General features: G+C 44.8%; 1 protein-coding gene across 6 annotated transcripts in view; it reads left to right on the forward strand.

Moving 5' to 3' along the window:
- LOC110506208 (C-terminal-binding protein 2) overlaps nt 1–16,199 on the forward strand; it is a 133,529-nt gene extending 117,330 nt beyond the window's left edge. For 3 of the 6 annotated variants that reach the window (XM_090228906.1, XM_090228902.1, XM_090228907.1), the window contains 6 exons: nt 704–918; nt 6,058–6,188; nt 9,189–9,316; nt 13,257–13,374; nt 14,399–14,473; nt 15,560–16,199. In XM_090228906.1, the coding sequence (XP_090085032.1) occupies nt 704–918; nt 6,058–6,188; nt 9,189–9,316; nt 13,257–13,374; nt 14,399–14,456 (650 nt within the window). In that variant the 3' untranslated portion in view covers nt 14,457–14,473; nt 15,560–16,199. The remainder of the gene's footprint in view (nt 1–703; nt 919–6,057; nt 6,189–9,188; nt 9,317–13,256; nt 13,375–14,398; nt 14,474–15,559) is intronic. The other 3 variants (XM_090228903.1, XM_090228904.1, XM_090228905.1) reach the window with 1 other exon arrangement.
- Nucleotides 16,200–24,974: the final 8,775 nt, after the last annotated feature.

Here is a 24,974-nt window from a genome sequence, read left to right on the forward strand (position 1 = left end):
AGGGACACACACAGACCCTAGGGACAGGGACAGGGACACACACAGACCCTAGGGACAGGGACACACACAGACCCTATGGACAGGGACAGGGACACACACAGACCCTAGGGACAGGGACAGGAACACACACAGACCCTAGGGGCATGGACAGGGACTCACACAGACCCTAGGGACAGGGACAGGGACAGGAACACACACAGGCCCTATGGCCAGGGACAGACACAGGCACAGACACATGCCCTATGGCCAGGGACAGGGACAGACACAGGCCCTATGGCCAGGGACAGGGACACACACAGGCCCTATGGCCAGGGACACGGACACACACAGGCCCTATGGCCAGGGACACGGACACACAGACCCCAGGGACAGACACACACAGGCCGTGTGACCAGGTCTTTCATTCTCTCTGTCTGCTCCGGAGTCAGTGAGAGCTGCAGCTGTGTCTGTTCCTCTCAGAGAGAACAGAGAGGAGAGAACTGAGAGAGAGGGAACAGAGAGCTCCCCCATCTGGCTGCCCATCCCACACTGAGATGAGACAGGACACACACACTATGGCTTGGCTATTTGTAAGGTGATGTGCGTGTTGATGTTGTGACTAAACCATTCTCTCTCCTCTGTCTCTGTGTGTGTGTGTGTGTGTGTGTGTGTGTGTTGATGTTGTGACTAAACCATGCTCTCTCCTCTGTCTCTGTGCGTGTAGGTCGTTCGGGTCAGGCGGTGGCGGTGCGGGCCAAGGTGTTTGGCTTCACCGTGATCTTCTACGACCCCTACCTGCAGGACGGCTTGGAGCGTTCCCTGGGCGTCCAGCGCGTCTACACCCTACAAGACCTGCTCTACCAGTCAGACTGCGTGTCTCTGCACTGCAACCTCAACGAACACAACCACCATCTCATCAACGACTTCACCATCAAACAGGTAGAGAGGACAGCTGACCTTTGACCTATATGGTATAACTCACTGACTCCCAGTCAGTTATTAATATGAGTTATTAATTCATATGGTTATTAATATGGGTTATTCATTCATATGGTTATTAATATGAGTTATTAATTCATATGGTTATTAATATGGGTTATGAATTCATGTGGTTATTAATATGGGTTATGAATTCATGTGGTTATTAATATGGGTTATTAATTCATATCGTTATTAATATGAGTTATAAATTCATATAGTTATTAATGAGGTATTAATTCATATAGTTATTAATGAGGTATTAATTCATATAGTTATTAATGAGTTATTCATTCATATAGTTATTAATGAGGTATTAATTCATATAGTTATTAATGAGTTATTAATTCATATAGTTATTAATGAGGTATTAATTCATATAGTTATTAATGAGGTATTAATTCATATAGTTATTAATGAGGTATTAATTCATATAGTTATTAATGAGGTATTAATTCATATAGTTATTAATGAGTTATTCATTCATATAGTTATTAATGAGGTATTAATTCATATAGTTATTAATGAGTTATTAATTCATATAGTTATTAATGAGGTATTAATTCATATAGTTATTAATGAGGTATTAATTCATATAGTTATTAATGAGGTATTAATTCATATAGTTATTAATGAGTTATTAATTCATATAGTTATTAATGAGGTATTAATTCATATAGTTATTAATGAGGTATTAATTCATATAGTTATTAATGAGGTATTAATTCATATAGTTATTAATGAGGTATTAATTCATATAGTTATTAATGAGTTATTAATTCATATAGTTATTAATGAGGTATTAATTCATATAGTTATTAATGAGGTATTAATTCATATAGTTATTAATGAGGTATTAATTCATATAGTTATTAATGAGTTATTAATTCATATAGTTATTCCTCAGACTGTCCTGAACACCTCATCATCCTTATATATATTATATATTATCACTATAAACTACCAACTCTGCCTAGAAGGCCAGCATCTCGGAGTCACCTCTTCACTGTTGATGTTGAGACTGGTGTTTTGTGGGTACTATTTAATGAAGCTGCCAGTTGAGGACTTGTGAGGCGTCTGTTTCTCAAACTAGACACTATAATGTACTTGTCCTCTTGCTCAGTTGTGCACCGGGGCCTCCCACTCCTCTTTCTATTCTGGTTAGAGCCAGTTTACGCTGTTCTGTGAATGGAGTAGTACACAGTGTTGTACCAGATCTTCAGTTTCTTGGCAATTTCTCACATGGAATAGCCTTCATTTCTCAGAATAAGAATAGACTGACGAGTTTCAGAAGAAAGTTATTTGTTTCTGGCCATTTTGAGCCTGTAATTGAATCCACACATGCCGATGCTCCAGATACTCAACTAGTCTAAAGAAGGCCAGTTTTATTGCTTCTTTAATCAGAAGGCCAGTTTTCAGCTGTGCTAACATAATCACAAAAGGGTTTTCTAATGATCAATTAGCCTTTTAAAATGATAAACTTGGAATAGCTAACACAACGTGCCATTGGAACACAGGAGTGATGGGCCTCTGTACGTCAATGTAGATATTACATTAAAAATCTACCGTCTCCAGCTACAATAGTCATTTACAACATAAACAATGTCTACACTGTATTTCTGATCAATTTGATGTTATTTTAATGGATAAAAAATGTGCTTTTCTTTCAAAAACAAGGACATTTCTAAGTGACCTCAAACTTTTGAACGGTAGTGTACATATGATATGAGTAATGTATGATATGTAAACATTATTAATGTGGCATTGTATAAAGTGACTAGTGATCCATTTATTAAAGTGGCCAGTAATTTGGTCTCAATGTAGGCAGCAGCCTCTCTGAGTTAGTGATGGCTGTTGAACAGTCTGATGGCCTTGAGATAGAAGCTGTTTTTCAGTCTCTCGGTCCCAGCTTTGATGCACCTGTACTGACCTCGCCTTCTGGATGATAGCGGGGTGAACAGGCAGTGGCTCGGGTGGTTGTTGTCCTTGATGATCTTTATGGCCTTCCTGTGACATCGGTTGGTGTAGGTGTCCTGGAGGGCAGGTAGTTTGCCCCCGGTGATGCGTTGTGCAGACCTCACTACCCTCTGGAGAGCCTTGCGGTTGAGGGCGGAGCAGTTGCCGTACCAGGCGGTGATACAGCCCGACAGGATGCTCTCAATTGTGCATCTGTAAAAGATTGTGAGGGTCTTAGGTGACAAGCCAAATTTCTTCAGCCTCCTGAGGTTGGTTCACCACGCTGTCTGTGTGGGTGGACCAATTCAGTTTGTCTGTGATGTGTACGCCGAGGAACTTAAAACTTTCCACCTTCTCCACTACTGTCCCATTAATGTGGACAGGGGGCTGCTCCCTCTGCTGTTTCCTGAAGTCCACAATCATCTCCTTTGTTTTGTTGACGTTGAGTGAGAAGTTATTTTCCTGACACCACACTCCGAGGGCCCTCACCTCCTCCCTGTAGGCCGTCTCGTCGTTGTTGGTAATCAAGCCCATTACTGTCTTCTGCAAATTTCTGCAGATTTGGAGGCGTGCTTGGCCACGCAGTCATGGGTGAACAGGGAGAACAGGAGGGGGCTGAGCACGCACCCTTGTGGGGCCCCAGTGTTGAGGGTCAGCGAAGTAGAGATGTTGTTTCCTTTCCCACAGCTTAGAGCTGCTATCAATACAACAATACCCCATCTAGTCCTGGTGGAGGAGGGGAGAATTACACCTCTTATCTCAGTTTCCTCTGACTCTCTCAGGTTGACTTCACTGCTCAGAGCTGCTGTCAAAACTACAATACCCCATCTGGTCTGTCTGGTCTAGCACCTGGTGGAGGAGAGGATAATTACACCTCTTATCTCAGTTTCCTCTGACTCTCTCAGGTTGACTTCACTGCTCAGAGCTGCTGTCAAAACTACAATACCCCATCTAGTCTGCCACCTGGTGGAGGAGAGGAGAATTACACCTCTTATCTCAGTTTCCTCTGACTCTCTCAGGTTGACTTCACTGCTCAGAGCTGCTGTCAAAACTACAATACCCCATCTGGTCTGTCTGGTCTGCCACCTGGTGGAGGAGTGGAGAATTACACCTCTTATCTCAGTTTCCTCTGACTCTCTCAGGTTGACTTCACTGCTCAGAGCTGCTGTCAAAACTACAATACCCCATCTGGTCTGTCCTAGTCTGCCACCTGATGGAGGAGAGGATAATTACACCTCTTATCTCAGTTTCCTCTTATTTTCTGTGTTTCTATTGTTTCTGGTTGACTTCACATCTGAGAGACAGAGAGAGAGAGAGAGAGCATTGAAGAGCTGTCTGAAGGAGAACAACAGAATAGAGAAGGCTCTATCTCTTAACCCAGTTCTCCTCTCCTGTGTCTCTTCTTCACTGTTCTCTCAAGCCTGCATCTTCTTATCGTGTGTGTGTGTGTGTGTGTGTGTGTGTGTGTGTGTGTGTGTGTGTGTGTGTGTGTGTGTGTGTGTGTGTGTGTGTGTGTGTGTGTGTGTGTGTGTGTGTGTGTGTGTAATTAAAGGATGACTGACGGTGCGAGGGCTTTTCATGTCGTGGATTTCGTATTGTGTCTAGATTTAAGGGATTACAATTTCTTCCAAGAATAGTAATTGGATTTTTCTGGAGCTGTTGTTTTTCTCCGCTAGCAGTTTTTTATTTATTTTTGTTGTCTAGTATAGTTATCAACTGTCATCTTGTCCTCAACGTAGTGCACTATCAAGGGAATAGAGTTCCATTTGGGATGTCCCCATCTACAGCCAACGCTGTGAGCTGAGCCAAGTAGTGCACTATCAAGGAATAGAGTTCCATTTGGGAATAGGGTTCAATTTGGGACGTACTCAAGCACACAACTCTTAAAGCACTTTTGACAGTGATCCCTCAGAGCTGATTTTCCTCAGGTGTAGATGTGTCTCCATGGGGATGAGACAGACATATTTGCGTATGCGTGTGCATGTGTTGCCCAGGTGCTCGGTTTGTCATGTCTTCAGTAGAGCATTCAGTGGAGCGTCAAATACATTCTAGGCTCTTCTACAGCTCTGTCAGTAGGTCATCTCTATTCTAGTCTCTCTTCTCCAGCTCCATCAGTAGGTCATCTCTATTATAGTCTCTCTTCTCCAGCTCTATCAGTAGGTCATCTCTATTCTAGTCTCTCTTCTCCAGCTCCATCAGTAGGTCATCTCTATTATAGTCTCTCTTCTCCAGCTCCATCAGTAGGTCATCTCTATTATAGTCTCTCTTCTCCAGCTCTATCAGTAGGTCATCTCTATTCTAGTCTCTCTTCTCCAGCTCCATCAGTAGGTCATCTCTATTCTAGTCTCTCTTCTCCAGCTCCATCAGAAGGTCATCTCTATTCTACTCTCTCTTCTCCAGCTCCATCAGAAGGTCATCTCTATTCTAGTCTCTCTTCTCCAGCTCCATCAGAAGGTCATCTCTATTCTAGTCTCTCTTCTCCAGCTCCATCAGAAGGTCATCTCTATTCTAGTCTCTCTTCTCCAGCTCCATCAGTAGGTCATCTCTATTCTAGTCTATCTTCTCCAGCTCCATCAGTAGGTCATCTCTATTCTAGTCTCTCTTCTCCAGCTCCATCAGAAGGTCATCTCTATTATAGTCTCTCTTCTCCAGCTCCATCAGAAGGTCATCTCTATTCTAGTCTCTCTTCTCCAGCTCCATCAGTAGGTCATCTCTATTCTAGTCTCTCTTCTCCAGCTCCATCAGAAGGTCATCTCTATTCTACTCTCTCTTCTCCAGCTCCATCAGAAGGTCCTCTCTATTCTAGTCTCTCTTCTCCAGCTCCATCAGAAGGTCATCTCTATTCTAGTCTCTCTTCTCCAGCTCCATCAGAAGGTCATCTCTATTCTAGTCTCTCTTCTCCAGCTCCATCAGTAGGTCATCTCTATTCTAGTCTCTCTTCTCCAGCTCCATCAGAAGGTCATCTCTATTCTAGTCTCTCTTCTCCAGCTCCATCAGAAGGTCATCTCTATTAAGATGCTTAAAAGAAGGACGCAAACAAATTCTTTGTAATAACTACATGTTGGTGGCACCCCTCTTTAGATCAAATCAACCCCCCCCCCCTTTTCTCTCTCTCTTATCTTTCTCTCCCCCCGACCCTTCTAGATGCGTCAGGGAGCGTTCCTGGTGAATGCAGCGCGGGGAGGGCTGGTGGATGAGAAGGCCCTGGCTCAGGCCCTGAAGGAGGGGAGGATACGTGGCGCTGCCCTGGACGTGCACGAGATAGAACCCTTCAGGTGAGACACACAGTGCACGAGATAGAACCCTTCAGGTGAGACACACAGTGCACGAGATAGAACCCTTCAGGTGAGACACACAGTGCATGAATGTACGAGCTCACACACACACACACACACACACAAGTGGACGTCCTCTCTACAGAACCATTGAAGTGAGACACACAGTGGATGAGGATATAGTTAACCTGACAGTAACACCTCATTATAGTTTACCTGACAGTAACACCTGCTACCACCTCAGTATAGTTTACCTGATAGTAACACCTCAGTATAGTTTACCTGACAGTAACACCTCAGTATAGTTTACCTGATAGTAACACCTCAGTATAGTTTACCTGACAGTAACACCTGCTACCACCTCAGTATAGTTTACCTGACAGTAACACCTCAGTATAGTTTACCTGACAGTAACACCTCAGTATAGTTAACCTGACAGTAACACCTGCTACCACCTCAGTATAGTTTACCTGACAGTAACACCTCAGTATAGTTTACCTGATAGTAACACCTCAGTATAGTTTACCTGACAGTAACACCCCAGTATAGTTTACCTGACAGTACCACCTCAGTATAGTTTACCTGACAGTAACACCTCAGTATAGTTTACCTGACAGTAACACCTCAGTATAGTTTACCTGACAGTAACACCTGCTACCACCTCAGTATAGTTTACCTGACAGTAACACCTGCTACCACCTCAGTATAGTTTACCTGACAGTTACACCTCAGTATAGTTTACCTGACAGTACCACCTCATTATAGTTTACCTGACAGTAACACCTGCTACCACCTCAGTATAGTTAACCTGACAGTAACACCTCATTATAGTTTACCTGACAGTAACACCTGCTACCACCTCAGTATAGTTTACCTGACAGTAACACCTCAGTATAGTTTACCTGACAGTAACACCTCATTATAGTTTACCTGACAGTAACACCTGCTACCACCTCAGTATAGTTTACCTGACAGTTACACCTCAGTATAGTTTACCTGACAGTACCACCTCATTATAGTTTACCTGACAGTAACACCTGCTACCACCTCAGTATAGTTTACCTGACAGTAACACCTCATTATAGTTTACCTGGTAGTAACACCTGCTACCACCTCAGTATAGTTTACCTGACAGTAACACCTCAGTATAGTTTACCTGACAGTAACACCTCAGTATAGTTAACCTGACAGTAACACCTGCTACCACCTCAGTATAGTTTACCTGACAGTTACACCTCATTATAGTTTACCTGGTAGTAACACCTCAGTATAGTTAACCTGACAGTAACACCTCAGTATAGTTTACCTGACAGTAACACCTCAGTATAGTTAACCTGACAGTAACACCTGCTACCACCTCAGTATAGTTTACCTGACAGTAACACCTCAGTATAGTTTACCTGACAGTAACACCTCAGTATAGTTTACCTGATAGTAACACCTCAGTATAGTTTACCTGACAGTAACACCTCAGTATAGTTTACCTGACAGTAACACCCCAGTATAGTTTACCTGACAGTAACACCTCAGTATAGTTTACCTGACAGTAACACCTCAGTATAGTTTACCTGACAGTAACACCTCAGTATAGTTTACCTGACAGTAACACCTCAGTATAGTTTACCTGACAGTAACACCTCAGTATAGTTTACCTGACAGTAACACCTCAGTATAGTTTACCTGACAGTAACACCTCAGTATAGTTTACCTGACAGTAACACCTCAGTATAGTTTACCTGACAGTAACACCTCAGTATAGTTTACCTGACAGTAACACCTCAGTATAGTTAACCTGACAGTAACACCTGCTACCACCTCAGTATAGTTTACCTGACATTAACACCTCAGTATAGTTTACCTGACAGTAACACCTCAGTATAGTTTACCTGACAGTAACACCTCAGTATAGTTTACCTGACAGTAACACCTGCTACCACCTCAGTATAGTTTACCTGACAGTAACACCCCAGTATAGTTTACCTGACAGTACCACCTCAGTATAGTTTACCTGACAGTAACACCTCAGTATAGTTTACCTGACAGTAACACCTGCTACCACCTCAGTATAGTTTACCTGACAGTAACACCTCAGTATAGTTTACCTGACAGTAACACCTCATTATAGTTTACCTGACAGTAACACCTCAGTATAGTTTACCTGACAGTAACACCTCAGTATAGTTTACCTGACAGTAACACCTCAGTATAGTTTACCTGACAGTAACACCTCAGTATAGTTTACCTGACAGTAACACCCCAGTATAGTTTACCTGACAGTAACACCCCAGTATAGTTTACCTGATAGTAACACCTCTTCCAGTGTCAGCGAGCTCTGTTGTCAGGGAGATATGTTGTCAGGGAGATATGTTGTCAGGGAGATATGTTGTCAGGGAGTTATGTTGTCAGGGAGATATGTTGTCAGGGAGTTATGTTGTCAGGGACTAATGTTGTCAGGGAGATATGTTGTCAGGGAGATATGTTGTCAGGGAGTTATGTTGTCAGGGAGATATGTTGTCAGGGAGTTATGTTGTCAGGGAGATATGTTGTCAGGGAGATATGGTGTCACGCGATATGTTGTCAGGGAGATATGGTGTCAGGCGATATGTTGTCAGGGAGATATGGTGTCAGGCGATATGTTGTCAGGGAGATATGGTTCTACTGTGAACACACATCAACAAGACGTCAACAGAGGACCTGTAATCCCACACTACAGTGGCTCATATCAGTGACACCTTCACACACAACCCTTGGACCAGGGCACGGAGGGTGAGTTGGGAGGACTGAGGGAAGAAGTCTCAGCATCTCAGGGATGGAGAGGAGATGAGGAGATGAAGAGAGGAGATGAAGAGAGGAAATTAAGAGAGGAGGAAATGAAGGGAGGAGATGAAAGGAGGAGATGAGGAAAGGAGATTAGATGAAGAGGCCACTGCCTGATTTGGGTCTGATACTTGTTCTCTCTAAAACCAACCCCCCCACCCCCCAACCCTCCCCTCTCTCTAGTTTTGCTACAGGCCCTCTGAAGGATGCTCCCAACCTGATCTGTACACCACACACAGCCTGGTACAGTGAACAGGCTTCTCTGGAGATGAGAGAGGCAGCTGCCACCGAGATACGAAGAGCCATCAGTGGTACGCCTGGTCCCCAGCACCTCACTAGTCTGGAACCCTGGTCCCCAGAACCTCACTAGTCAGGAACCCTGTTCCCCAGCACCTCACTAGTCAGGGACCCTGGTCCCCAGCACCTCACTAGTCAGGAACCCTGGTCCCTAGCACCTCACTAGTCAGGAACCATGTTCCCCAGAACCTCACTAGTCAGGAACCCTGTTCCCCAGCACCTCACTAGTCAGGGACCCTGGTCCCCAGCACCTCACTAGTCAGGAACCCTGGTCCCCAGCACCTCACTAGTCAGGAACCCTGGTCCCCAGCACCTCACTAGTCAGGGACCATGTTCCCCAGCACCTCACTAGTCAGGAACCCTGGTCCCCAGCACCTCACTAGTCAGGGACCCTGGTCCCCAGAACCTCACTAGTCAGGGACCATGTTCCCCAGCACCTCACTAGTCAGGAACCCTGGTCCCCAGCACCTCACTAGTCAGGGACCATGTTCCCCAGCACCTCACTAGTCAGGAACCCTGGTCCCCAGCACCTCACTAGTCAGGGACCCTGGTCCCCAGCACCTCACTAGTCAGGGACCCTGGTCCCCAGCACCTCACTAGTCAGGGACCCTGTTCCCCAGCACCTCACTAGTCAGGAACCCTGTTCCCCAGAACCTCACTAGTCAGGGACCCTGGTCCCCAGCACCTCACTAGTCAGGGACCCTGTTCCCCAGCACCTCACTAGTCAGGGACCCTGGTCCCCAGCACCTCACTAGTCAGGAACCCTGTTCCCCAGCACCTCACTAGTCAGGGACCCTGGTCCCCAGCACCTCACTAGTCAGGAACCCTGTTCCCCAGCACCTCACTAGTCAGGGACCCTGGTCCCCAGCACCTCACTAGTCAGGAACCCTGTTCCCCAGCACCTCACTAGTCAGGAACCCTGTTCCCCAGCACCTCACTAGTCAGGGACCCTGGTCCCCAGCACCTCACTAGTCAGGAACCCTGTTCCCCAGCACCTCACTAGTCAGGAACCCTGGTCCCCAGCACCTCACTAGTCAGGGACCCTGGTCCCCAGCACCTCACTAGTCAGGGACCCTGGTCCCCAGCACCTCACTAGTCAGGAACCCTGTTCCCCAGCACCTCACTAGTCAGGGACCCTGGTCCCCAGCACCTCACTAGTCAGGAACCCTGGTCCCCAGCACCTCACTAGTCAGGGACCCTGGTCCCCAGCACCTCACTAGTCAGGGACCCTGGTCCCCAGCACCTCACTAGTCAGGAACCCTGGTCCCCAGCACCTCACTAGTCAGGAACCCTGGTCCCCAGCACCTCACTAGTCAGGAACCCTGGTCCCCAGCACCTCACTAGTCAGGGACCCTGGTCCCCAGCACCTCACTAGTCAGGAACCCTGTTCCCCAGCACCTCACTAGTCAGGAACCCTGTTCCCCAGCACCTCACTAGTCAGGAACCCTGTTCCCCAGCACCTCACTAGTCACCTCACTAGTCAGGAACCCTGGTCCCCAGCACCTCACTAGTCAGGAACCCTGGTCCCCAGCACCTCACTAGTCAGGAACCCTGGTCCCCAGCACCTCACTAGTCAGGAACCCTGGTCCCCAGCACCTCACTAGTCACCTCACTAGTCAGGGACCCTGTTCCCCAGCACCTCACTAGTCAGGAACCCTGTTCCCCAGCACCTCACTAGTCAGGAACCCTGTTCCCCAGCACCTCACTAGTCAGGAACCCTGTTCCCCAGCAGGGTTGTAGTACACAACTTCAAACCAGACTTCATGTCAATTGTAGTGCACTATATAGGGAATAGGGTGCCATTTGGGATCTAACCCTTGCCTCCCAGATAACATCCACATTGTGAAATAACAACTTTAATTAGGGATTGTGTTGCCAGGCAACACTACCGGTCAAAGGTTCTAGAACACCTACTCATTCAAGGGTTTTTATTTGATTTGTTACTGTTTTCTACATTGTAGAATAATAGTGAAAACAATAAAACTATGAAATAACACATGTGGAATCATGTAGTAACCAAACGAAAGTGTTAAACAAATCAAAAATATATTTTATATTTGTGATTCTTCAAATAGCCTTGCCTTGATGACAGCTTTGCACACTCTTGGCATTCTCTCAACCAGCTTCATGAGCTAGTCACCTGGAATGCATTTCAATTGACATGTGTGCCTTGTTAAAAGTTAATTTGTGGAATTTCTATCCTTCTTAAGCTAACATATCTCCATCCCATAGCTAACATCTCTCCATCCCATAGCTAACATCTACCCATCCCATAGCTAACATCTCTCCATCCCATAGCTAACATCTCTCCATCCCATAGCTAACATCTCTCCATCCCATAGCTAACATCTCTCCATCCCATAGCTAACATCTACCCATCCCATAGCTAACATCTCTCCATCCCATAGCTAACGTCTCTCCATCCCATAGCTAACATCTCTCCATCCCATAGCTAACATATCTCCATCCCATAGCTAACATCTCTCCATCCCATAGCTAACATCTCTCCATCCCATAGCTAACATCTACCCATCCCATAGCTAACATATCTCCATCCCATAGCTAACATCTCTCCATCCCATAGCTAACATATCTCCATCCCATAGCTAACATCTCTCCATCCCATAGCTAACATCTCTCCATCCCATAGCTAACATGTCTCCATCCCATAGCTAACATCTCTCCATCCCATAGCTAACATCTCTCCATCCCATAGCTAACATCTCTCCATCCCATAGCTAACATCTCTCCATCCCATAGCTAACATCTCTCCATCCCATAGCTAACATCTACCCATCCCATAGCTAACATCTACCCATCCCATAGCTAACATGTCTCCATCCCATAGCTAACATCTCTCCATTCCATAGCTAACATCTCTCCATCCCATAGCTAACATCTCTCCATCCCATAGCTAACATGTCTCCATCCCATAGCTAACATCTCTCCATTCCATAGCTAACATCTCTCCATCCCATAGCTAGCATCTACCCATCCCATAGCTAACATCTCTCCATTCCATAGCTAACATCTACCCATCCCATAGCTAACATCTACCCATCCCATAGCTAACATCTCTCCATCCCATAGCTAACATCTACCCATTCCTTCTTTATCCCGTTTTAATCACTCTACAAGTTATGGCTTCATTTAGTCTGTGTGATGATTCAGGTTGGTGCTTTGTATTAGAACTATCCCTCTCTCTCTCTTTACCTCTCTCTCTCTCTCTCTTTACCTCCCTCTCTCTTTACCTCTCTCTCTTTACCTCTCCTCTCTCTTTACCTCTCTCTCTCTCTTTACCTTTCCTCTCTCTTTACCTCTCCTCTCTCTTTACCTCTCTCTCTCTCTCTTTACCTCTACTCTCTCTTTACCTCTCTCTGTCTTTACCTCTCCTCTCTCTTTACCTCTCTCTGTCTTTACCTCTCCTCTCTCTTTACCTCTCTCTGTCTTTACCTCTCTCTCTCTTTACCTCTCTCTCTCTTTACCTCTCTCTGTCTTTACCTCTATCTCTCTCTTTACCTCTCTCTCTATTTACCTCTCTCTGTCTTTACCTCTATCTCTCGCTTTACCTCTCTCTCTCTTTACCTCTCTCTCTGTCTTTACCTCTCTCTCTCTTTACCTCTCTCTCTCTCTTTACCTCTGTCTCTCTCTTTACCCCTCTCTCTGTCTTTACCTCTATCTCTCTCTTTACCTCTCTCTCTCTTTACCTCTCTCTCTGTCTTTACCTCTCTCTCTGTCTTTACCTCTCTCGCTCTGTTTTTACCTCTCTTTCTCTGTCTTTACCTCTCTCTCTCTGTTTCTCTCTTTACCTCTCTCTCTCTCTCTTTACCTCTCTCTATCTTTACCTCTCTCTGCCTTTACCTCTCTCTCTCTCTCCACGTTTCTTAATCTATCTCCCTCTCCTCCCTCCATCTCCCCACTTTCTCTCTCTCTCCCTCCCTCTCTCCATCGCAGGCCGCATCCCTGACAGCCTAAGAAACTGTGTGAATAAGGAGTTCTTTGTGACCACAGGACCGTGGGCAGTAATGGACCAGCAAGGTGTCCACCCAGAGCTCAATGGCACCGCCTACAGGTAGGCTGAGGAAGCACAGCGACAAGTGTGACATCTACTGTGTGACACACACACACACATCATCTTATTTTATTGCTCATTTCACCTCTTGACATATAGGTTTATAAAGTTATTTTCATAGTCCTGGATATCTTGACTAGGTCAGATACATTTCTGAAATACAGGGACATTTACGGGCACATAAAGACGGTTTGAGATAAAGAAACTCTCAGTTAAAAAAAAACATGAATAGAGATGTCAATGTTATGTTTTTCTTAGAATGTAGTAGAACCCTGTTCCTGGAGAGATACCCTCCTTCCTGTAGGTTTTAACTGCAACCCTGTTCCTGGAGAGAAATCCTCCTTCCTGTAGGTTTTAACTCCAACCCTGTTCCTGGAGAGATACCCTCCTTCCTGTAGGTTTTAACTCCAACCCTGTTCCTGGAGAGAAATCCTCCTTCCTGTAGGTTTTAACTCCAACCCTGTTCCTGGAGAGATACCCTCCTTCCTGTAGGTTTTAACTCCAACCCTGTTCCTGGAGAGAAATCCTCCTGTAGGTTTTAACTCCAACCCTGTTCCTGGAGAGATACCATTTTAACAGGACAGCTCTAGTAACAGGGTCAAGTAACAGGGTAACATGGTCTAGTAACAGGGTAACATGGTCTAGTAACAGGGTAACAGGGTCTAGTAACAGGGTAACAGGGTCTAGTAACAGGGTCTAGTAACAGGGTAACAGGGTCTGGTAACAGGGTCTAGTAGCAGGGTAACATGGTCTAGTAACAGGGTAACAGGGTCTAGTAACAGGGTCTAGTAACAGGGTAACATGGCCTAGTAACAGGGTAACAGGGTCTAGTAACAGGGTAACAGGGTCTAGTAACAGGGTAACAGGGTCTAGTAACAGGGTAACAGGGTAACAGGGTCTAGTAACAGGGTAACAGGGTTGGAGAGCCCTGATACAGCGTTACCTCGTACTCCTTCACCATGTGACCTCCCTGGATGTTGATCTGATCTCAGTCTGTCCACCTCCGTGTGCTTCTCTCACACAGCCAAGCCAACCAAACTCTGCACGCCCTAACAACCGGGGCTCCTCAAGACAAAATGTAGTACCTATTGGCACTCAGGTAAATACTGTGTGATGATGCGGTGCCTCTTTCTGCCAGGCCTGGATATACTACAACCGTAGAAATGTAATCTATAGAACTGTTCTTCCCATTCATTCTACAGAATGTATTTCTATGATTAGAACCTCCCTGTTTCTCACCTATTTGCTGTGGACTGTAATGTTGTTACTGCCCTCTGGTCTGTTCTCTTACAACATCCCTTTAGTGTAGAAATAAACCAACTTCTGTGTAGATTTGACTTCCTTCCGCAGGGCTCTATTCAACCATTACTCCTCTGTGCTCCCTGTGGAGCTTAAGGCGACAACAAGTCCACACTTGTTGCATAGATTTATACACTCTTCCGTTAGACAGACCAACCCCCTCTTCTGTTAGACAGACCAACCCCCTCTTCCGTTAGACAGACCAACCCCCTCTTCCATTAGACAGACCAACCCCCTCTTCCATTAGACAGACCAACCCCCTCTACTATTAGACAGACCAACCCCCTCTTCCATTAGACAGACCGACCCCCTCTACCATTAGACAGACCGACCCCCTCTTCCATTAGACAGACCAACCCCATCTACCATTAGATAGACCGACCCCCTCTACCATTAGACAGACCAACCCCCTCTTCCACTAGACAGACCGACCCCCTCTACCATTAGACAGACCAACCCCCTCTTCCATTATACAGACCGACCCCCGCTACCATTATACAGATCGACCCCCTCTTCCGTTAGACAGACCAACCCCCTCTTCTGTTAGACAGACCAACCCCCTCTTCCGTTAGACAGACCAACCCCCTCTTCCATTAGACAGACCAACCCCCTCTTCTGTTAGACAGACCAACCCCCTCTTCCATTAGACCAACCCCCTCTTCCATTAGACAGACCAACCCCCTCTTCTGTTAGACAGACCAACCCCCTCTTCCATTAGACCAACCCCCTCTTCCATTAAAGTGTGTCTCTGGGTGAAGAAAGGTCTTCTACTACTCTGTCCTCATCACTCTGTCACAACGGAATCTTCAGCTCTGGGCTGCTTCGCTATTGCCTGCCTGAACTACAGATGACCTTTGACCCTGACCTCTAACCTCCTTCTCCCTAGGTACCCACCGGGCATGATGGGCATGGCTCCAGGGGTGATCCCGGGTGGCTTAGAGGGGATGGTGCCAGGGGGGGTACCAATCGCCCATACCCTGCCCTCTGGTACCCATCCGTCCCAGGCCCCCTCGCCCAACCAGCCAGCCTCCAAATACTGTCACGGAGAGACCAGAGAGCACCTTACCGAGCAATAGCACCCTGACCGCCAGCATAGCAGCCAGCCAACCAGCCAGCAGAGAGGACAATAACAACAGTGCCACAGGAAGAGGAGCTGCTGCCTTGGCAGCAGAGGAAGAGCATCATGCACCTCCTCAAACTCAACCAGTGGAGAGGACAATAACAACAGTGCCACAGGAAGAGGAGCTGCTGCCTTGGCAGCAGAGGAAGAGCAACATGCTCCTCAACACCTCCTCAAACTCAACCAGTAGAGAGGACAACAACAACGACAACAGGAAGAGCAACATGCTCCTCAAACTCAACCAGTAGAGAGAACAACAACAACAACAGGAAGAGCAACATGCTCCTCAACACCTCCTCAAACTCAACCAGTAGAGAGGACAACAACAACAACAACAGGAAGAGCAACATGCTCCTCAACACCTCCTCAAACTCAACCAGTAGAGAGGACAACAACAACAACAACAGGAAGAGCATCATGCTCCTCAACACCTCCTCAAACTCAACCAGTAGAGAGGACAACAACAGGAAGAGCATCATGCTCCTCAACACCTCCTCAAACTCAACCAGTAGAGAGGACAACAACAGGAAGAGCAACATGCTCCTCAACACCTCCTCAAACTCAACCAGTAGAGAGGACAATAACAACAACAACAGGAAGATCATCATGCTCCTCAAACTCAACCAGTAGAGAGGACAACAACAGGAAGAGCAACATGCTCCTCAACACCTCAAACTCAACCAGTAGAGAGGACAACAACAACAACAACAACAGGAAGAGCAACATGCTCCTCAACACCTCCTCAAACCCAACCAGTAGAGAGGACAACAACAACAACAACAACAGGAAACTCAAGCTACACTCACAACCAAGTCAAGTCAACAAACACACAAACAAAAAGCGTCCATCTGAAGTTTGGACCAATCAGAACACAGAACACAACGATATTTACCGTCAGTCCTGGGAATAAACCACCGAACTGTGAATGCAGAAGCAGTTCCTTCACGGATTTGTACTCAACGTTTTAGTATTGACTGTCCCGTTGGTCGGTACGGTCGGTACGGTCGGTACGGTCGGTACGGCCTCTTTAGGTTCACTACCAACTTCTACAGTACTCATTTTATTTTGGAACGTGCCCACGTGGTCCGTTGTGAGTCCAGTGTTAGCTGTCTATCGCCGTCGTATAGTGGCAAGCAGAGAGGAGACTGACAGTCCCGCCCACACCTCAGAGCATCATGGGAAGACTTCCTGACCAATGGGAGAACATGAGAGAAACCTTTGACATCACCCCCCCTAATCCTTTGACCCCTTGACCCCCCCCCCCCCCCCCCCTCACCTTCTCCTACCCTCCTTATGTAACATGTATTGTCAGGTCTCCTCTGGGTCTATTCTGTGTTACATCACAAAATATACAATTTTTTATTTTGATCTTAATTAGATTTTGATCTAAAATAGACAACAAAAAAATATGATAATAAACTATATATATATATATTATCATCAAACAGAAAGGAAAATACTTGACAGATGACTTTATCATCAGTAATTGTAATCTGAGTGAACTTTAACCTCTTTCCCGAACCCATACGTCCTGCTATCATCATCATCATCATCAATGTTCCAAGGTGTTTACCGCCGAAGAGCGCCTGTTATACTGCAGCGGACTGGTGGAAATGCTCTTTTCCTCCCTCAGCCACAGAGTATCATACACCACAAAGTGTTGCGTTACCAAGAGGGCATGTGTTGGCCGAACACTAGCGTAATATATTATAGATGGGGCCCCTGGGAGAACAGAGGACAACTGTAATATATTATAGATGGAGCCCCTGGGAGAACAGAGGACAACTGTAATATATTATAGATGGGGCCCCTGTGAGAACAGAGGACAACTGATGTAATATATTATAGATGGGGCCCCTGTGAGAACAGAGGACAACTGTAATATATTATAGATGGAGCCCCTGTGAGAACAGAGGACAACTGATGTAATATATTATAGATGGGGCCCCTGTGAGAACAGAGGACAACTGTAATATATTATAGATGGAGCCCCTGTGAGAACAGAGGACAACTGATGTAATATATTATAGATGGAGCCCCTGTGAGAACAGAGGACAACTGTAATATATTATAGATGGGGCCCCTGTGAGAACAGAGGACAACTGTAATATATTATAGATGGGGCCCCTGTGAGAACAGAGGACAACTGTAATATATTATAGATGGAGCCCCTGTGAGAAAAGAGGACAACTGTAATATATTATAGATGGGGCCCCTGTGAGAACAGAGGACAACTGTAATATATTATAGATGGAGCCCCTGTGAGAACAGAGGACAACTGTAATATATTATAGATGGAGCCCCTGTGAGAACAGAGGACAACTGTAATATATTATAGATGGAGCCCCTGTGAGAACAGAGGACAACTGTAATATATTATAGATGGAGCCCCTGTGAGAACAGAGGACAACTGTAATATATTATAGATGGGGCCCCTGTGAGAACAGAGGACAACTGTAATATATTATAGATGGAGCCCCTGTGAGAACAGAGGACAACTGTAATATATTATAGATGGAGCCCCTGTGAGAACAGAGGACAACTGTAATATATTATAGATGGAGCCCCTGTGAGAACAGAGGACAACTGTAATATATTATAGATGGAGCCCCTGTGAGAACAGAGGACAACTGTAATATATTATAGATGGGGCCCCTGTGAGAACAGAGGACAACTGTAATATATTATAGATGGAGCCCCTGTGAGAACAGAGGACAACTGTAATATATTATAGATGGAGCCCCTGTGAGAACAGAGGACAACTGTAATATATTATAGATGGAGCCCCTGTGAGAACAGAGGACAACTGTAATATATTATAGATGGAGCCCCTGTGAGAACAGAGGACAACTGTAATATATTATAGATGGGGCCCCTGTGAGAACAGAGGACAACTGTAATATATTATAGATGGAGCCCCTGTGAGAACAGAGGACAACTGTAATATATTATAGATGGAGCCCCTGTGAGAACAGAGGACAACTGTAATATATTATAGATGGAGCCCCTGTGAGAACAGAGGACAACTGTAATATATTATAGATGGGGCCCCTGTGAGAACAGAGGACAACTGATGTAATATATTATAGATGGGGCCCCTGTGAGAACAGAGGACAACTGATGTAATATATTATAGATGGGGCCCCTGTGAGAACAGAGGACAACTGATGTAATATATTATAGATGGAGCCCCTGTGAGAACAGAGGACAACTGTAATATATTATAGATGGGGCCCCTGTGAGAACAGAGGACAACTGTAATATATTATAGATGGAGCCCCTGTGAGAACAGAGGACAACTGATGTAATATATTATAGATGGGGCCCCTGTGAGAACAGAGGACAACTGATGTAATATATTATAGATGGGGCCCCTGTGAGAACAGAGGACAACTGATGTAATATATTATAGATGGGGCCCCTGTGAGAACAGAGGACAACTGTAATATATTATAGATGGAGCCCCTGTGAGAACAGAGGACAACTGTAATATATTATAGATGGGGCCCCTGTGAGAACAGAGGACAACTGTAATATATTATAGATGGGGCCCATGTGAGAACAGAGGACAACTGATGTAATATATTATAGATGGAGCCCCTGTGAGAACAGAGGACAACTGTAATATATTATAGATGGGGCCCCTGTGAGAACAGAGGACAACTGTAATATATTATAGATGGGGCCCCTGTGAGAACAGAGGACAACTGTAATATATTATAGATGGGGCCCCTGTGAGAACAGAGGACAACTGTAATATATTATAGATGGAGCCCCTGTGAGAACAGAGGACAACTGTAATATATTATAGATGGGGCCCCTGTGAGAACAGAGGACAACTGTAATATATTATAGATGGGGCCCCTGTGAGAACAGAGGACAACTGTAATATATTATAGATGGAGCCCCTGTGAGAAAAGAGGACAACTGTAATATATTATAGATGGAGCCCCTGTGAGAACAGAGGACAACTGTAATATATTATAGATGGGGCCCCTGTGAGAACAGAGGACAACTGTAATATATTATAGATGGGGCCCCTGTGAGAACAGAGGACAACTGTAATATATTATAGATGGGGCCCATGTGAGAACAGAGGACAACTGATGTAATATATTATAGATGGAGCCCCTGTGAGAACAGAGGACAACTGTAATATATTATAGATGGGGCCCCTGTGAGAACAGAGGACAACTGTAATATATTATAGATGGGGCCACTGTGAGAACAGAGGACAACTGTAATATATTATAGATGGGGCCCCTGTGAGAACAGAGGACAACTGATGTAATATATTATAGATGGGGCCCCTGTGAGAACAGAGGACAACTGTAATATATTATAGATGGGGCCCCTGTGAGTACAGAGGACAACTGTAATATATTATAGATGGAGCCCCTGTGAGAACAGAGGACAACTGATGTAATATATTATAGATGGAGCCCCTGTGAGAACAGAGGACAACTGTAATATATTATAGATGGGGCCACTGTGAGAACAGAGGACAACTGTAATATATTATAGATGGAGCCCCTGTGAGAACAGAGGACAACTGATGTAATATATTATAGATGGGGCCCCTGTGAGAACAGAGGACAACTGATGTAATATATTATAGATGGGGCCCCTGTGAGAACAGAGGACAACTGTAATATATTATAGATGGGGCCCCTGTGAGAACAGAGGACAACTGTAATATATTATAGATGGAGCCCCTGTGAGAACAGAGGACAACTGTAATATATTATAGATGGAGCCCCTGTGAGAACAGAGGACAACTGTAATATATTATAGATGGGGCCCCTGTGAGAACAGAGGACAACTGATGTAATATATTATTGATGGGGCCCCTGTGAGAAAAGAGGACAACTGTAATATATTATAGATGGAGCCCCTGTGAGAACAGAGGACAACTGTAATATATTATAGATGGAGCCCCTGTGAGAACAGAGGACAACTGTAATATATTATAGATGGAGCCCCTGTGAGAACAGAGGACAACTGTAATATATTATAGATGGGGCCCCTGTGAGAACAGAGGACAACTGATGTAATATATTATAGATGGGGCCCCTGTGAGAACAGAGGACAACTGTAATATATTATAGATGGGGCCCCTGTGAGAACAGAGGACAACTGTAATATATTATAGATGGAGCCCCTGTGAGAACAGAGGACAACTGTAATATATTATAGATGGGGCCCCTGTGAGAACAGAGGACAACTGATGTAATATATTATAGATGGGGCCCCTGTGAGAACAGAGGACAACTGTAATATATTATAGATGGGGCCCCTGTGAGAACAGAGGACAACTGATGTAATATATTATAGATGGGGCCCCTGTGAGAACAGAGGACAACTGTAATATATTATAGATGGGGCCCCTGTGAGAACAGAGGACAACTGTAATATATTATAGATGGAGCCCCTGTGAGAACAGAGGACAACTGATGTAATATATTATAGATGGAGCCCCTGTGAGAACAGAGGACAACTGTAATATATTATAGATGGGGCCCCTGTGAGAACAGAGGACAACTGATGTAATATATTATAGATGGGGCCCCTGTGAGAACAGAGGACAACTGTAATATATTATAGATGGAGCCCCTGTGAGAACAGAGGACAACTGTAATATATTATAGATGGGGCCCCTGTGAGAACAGAGGACAACTGATGTAATATATTATAGATGGGGCCCCTGTGAGAACAGAGGACAACTGTAATATATTATAGATGGAGCCCCTGTGAGAACAGAGGACAACTGTAATATATTATAGATGGGGCCCCTGTGAGAACAGAGGACAACTGATGTAATATATTATAGATGGAGCCCCTGTGAGAACAGAGGACAACTGTAATATATTATAGATGGGGCCCCTGTGAGAACAGAGGACAACTGATGTAATATATTATAGATGGGGCCCCTGTGAGAACAGAGGACAACTGTAATATATTATAGATGGGGCCCCTGTGAGAACAGAGGACAACTGATGTAATATATTATAGATGGAGCCCCTGTGAGAACAGAGGACAACTGATGTAATATATTATAGATGGAGCCCCTGTGAGAACAGAGGACAACTGTAATATATTATAGATGGGGCCCCTGTGAGAACAGAGGACAACTGATGTAATATATTATAGATGGGGCCCCTGTGAGAACAGAGGACAACTGTAATATATTATAGATGGGGCCCCTGTGAGAACAGAGGACAACTGATGTAATATATTATAGATGGAGCCCCTGTGAGAACAGAGGACAACTGATGTAATATATTATAGATGGAGCCCCTGTGAGAACAGAGGACAACTGATGTAATATATTATAGATGGGGCCCCTGTGAGAACAGAGGACAACTGATGTAATATATTATAGATGGAGCCCCTGTGAGAACAGAGGACAACTGATGTAATATATTATAGATGGGGCCCCTGTGAGAACAGAGGACAACTGATGTAATATATTATAGATGGGGCCCCTGTGAGAACAGAGGACAACTGATGTAATATATTATAGATGGAGCCCCTGTGAGAACAGAGGACAACTGTAATATATTATAGATGGGGCCCCTGTGAGAACAGAGGACAACTGATGTAATATATTATAGATGGGGCCCCTGTGAGAACAGAGGACAACTGATGTAATATATTATAGATGGGGCCCCTGTGAGAACAGAGGACAACTGTAATATATTATAGATGGGGCCCCTGTGAGAACAGAGGACAACTGATGTAATATATTATAGATGGGGCCCCTGTGAGAACAGAGGACAACTGATGTAATATATTATAGATGGAGCCCCTGTGAGAACAGAGGACAACTGTAATATATTATAGATGGAGCCCCTGTGAGAACAGAGGACAACTGTAATATATTATAGATGGGGCCCCTGTGAGAACAGAGGACAACTGTAATATATTATAGATGGGGCCCCTGTGAGAACAGAGGACAACTGTAATATATTATAGATGGAGCCCCTGGGAGAACAGAGGACAACTGTAATATATTATAGATGGAGCCCCTGTGAGAACAGAGGACAACTGTAATATATTATAGATGGGGCCACTGTGAGAACAGAGGACAACTGTAATATATTATAGATGGGGCCCCTGTGAGAACAGAGGACAACTGATGTAATATATTATAGATGGAGCCCCTGTGAGAACAGAGGACAACTGATGTAATATATTATAGATGGGGCCCCTGTGAGAACAGAGGACAACTGTAACATATTATAGATGGGGCCCCTGTGAGAACAGAGGACAACTGATGTAATATATTATAGATGGAGCCCCTGTGAGAACAGAGGACAACTGATGTAATATATTATAGATGGAGCCCCTGTGAGAACAGAGGACAACTGATGTAATATATTATAGATGGGGCCCCTGTGAGAACAGAGGACAACTGTAATATATTATAGATGGGGCCCCTGTGAGAACAGAGGACAACTGATGTAATATATTATAGATGGAGCCCCTGTGAGAACAGAGGACAACTGTAATATATTATAGATGGGGCCCCTGTGAGAACAGAGGACAACTGTAATATATTATAGATGGGGCCCCTGTGAGAACAGAGGACAACTGTAATATATTATAGATGTGGCCCCTGTGAGAACAGAGGACAACTGTAATATATTATAGATGGGGCCCCTGTGAGAACAGAGGACAACTGTAATATATTATAGATGGGGCCCCTGTGAGAACAGAGGACAACTGTAATATATTATAGATGGGGCCCCTGTGAGAACAGAGGACAACTGTAATATATTATAGATGGGGCCCCTGTGAGAACAGAGGACAACTGATGTAATATATTATAGATGGGGCCCCTGTGAGAACAGAGGACAACTGATGTAATATATTATAGATGGAGCCCCTGGGAGAACAGAGGACAACTGTAATATATTATAGATGGAGCCCCTGTGAGAACAGAGGACAACTGATGTAATATATTATAGATGGAGCCCCTGGGAGAACAGAGGACAACTGTAATATATTATAGATGGAGCCCCTGTGAGAACAGAGGACAACTGATGTAATATATTATAGATGGGGCCCCTGTGAGAACAGAGGACAACTGTAATATATTATAGATGGGGCCACTGTGAGAACAGAGGACAACTGTAATATATTATAGATGGGGCCCCTGTGAGAACAGAGGACAACTGTAATATATTATAGATGGGGCCCCTGTGAGAACAGAGGACAACTGATGTAATATATTATAGATGGGGCCCCTGTGAGAACAGAGGACAACTGTAATATATTATAGATGGGGCCCCTGTGAGAACAGAGGACAACTGTAATATATTATAGATGGAGCCCCTGTGAGAACAGAGGACAACTGTAATATATTATAGATGGGGCCCCTGTGAGAACAGAGGACAACGGATGTAATATATTATAGATGGGGCCCCTGTGAGAACAGAGGACAACTGTAATATATTATAGATGGAGCCCCTGTGAGAACAGAGGACAACTGATGTAATATATTATAGATGGGGCCCCTGTGAGAACAGAGGACAACTGTAATATATTATAGATGGAGCCCCTGTGAGAACAGAGGACAACTGATGTAATATATTATAGATGGGGCCCCTGTGAGAACAGAGGACAACTGTAATATATTATAGATGGGGCCCCTGTGAGAACAGAGGACAACTGTAATATATTATAGATGGGGCCCCTGTGAGAACAGAGGACAACTGTAATATATTATAGATGGGGCCCCTGTGAGAACAGAGGACAACTGTAATATATTATAGATGGGGCCCCTGTGAGAACAGAGGACAACTGATGTAATATATTATAGATGGGGCCCCTGTGAGAACAGAGGACAACTGATGTAATATATTATAGATGGGGCCCCTGTGAGAACAGAGGACAACTGATGTAATATATTATAGATGGGGCCCCTGTGAGAACAGAGGACAACTGTAATATATTATAGATGGAGCCCCTGTGAGAACAGAGGACAACTGTAATATATTATAGATGGGGCCACTGTGAGAACAGAGGGCAACTGTAATATATTATAGATGGGGCCACTGTGAGAACAGAGGACAACTGTAATATATTATAGATGGGGCCCATGTGAGAACAGAGGACAACTGTAATATATTATAGATGGGGCCCATGTGAGAACAGAGGACAACTGATGTAATATATT

This window comes from Oncorhynchus mykiss, unplaced genomic scaffold (genome assembly GCF_057628025.1).
Source record: "Oncorhynchus mykiss isolate SJ-2025 unplaced genomic scaffold, ASM5762802v1 scaffold103, whole genome shotgun sequence".
Taxonomy (NCBI): Eukaryota; Metazoa; Chordata; class Actinopteri; order Salmoniformes; family Salmonidae; genus Oncorhynchus; species Oncorhynchus mykiss.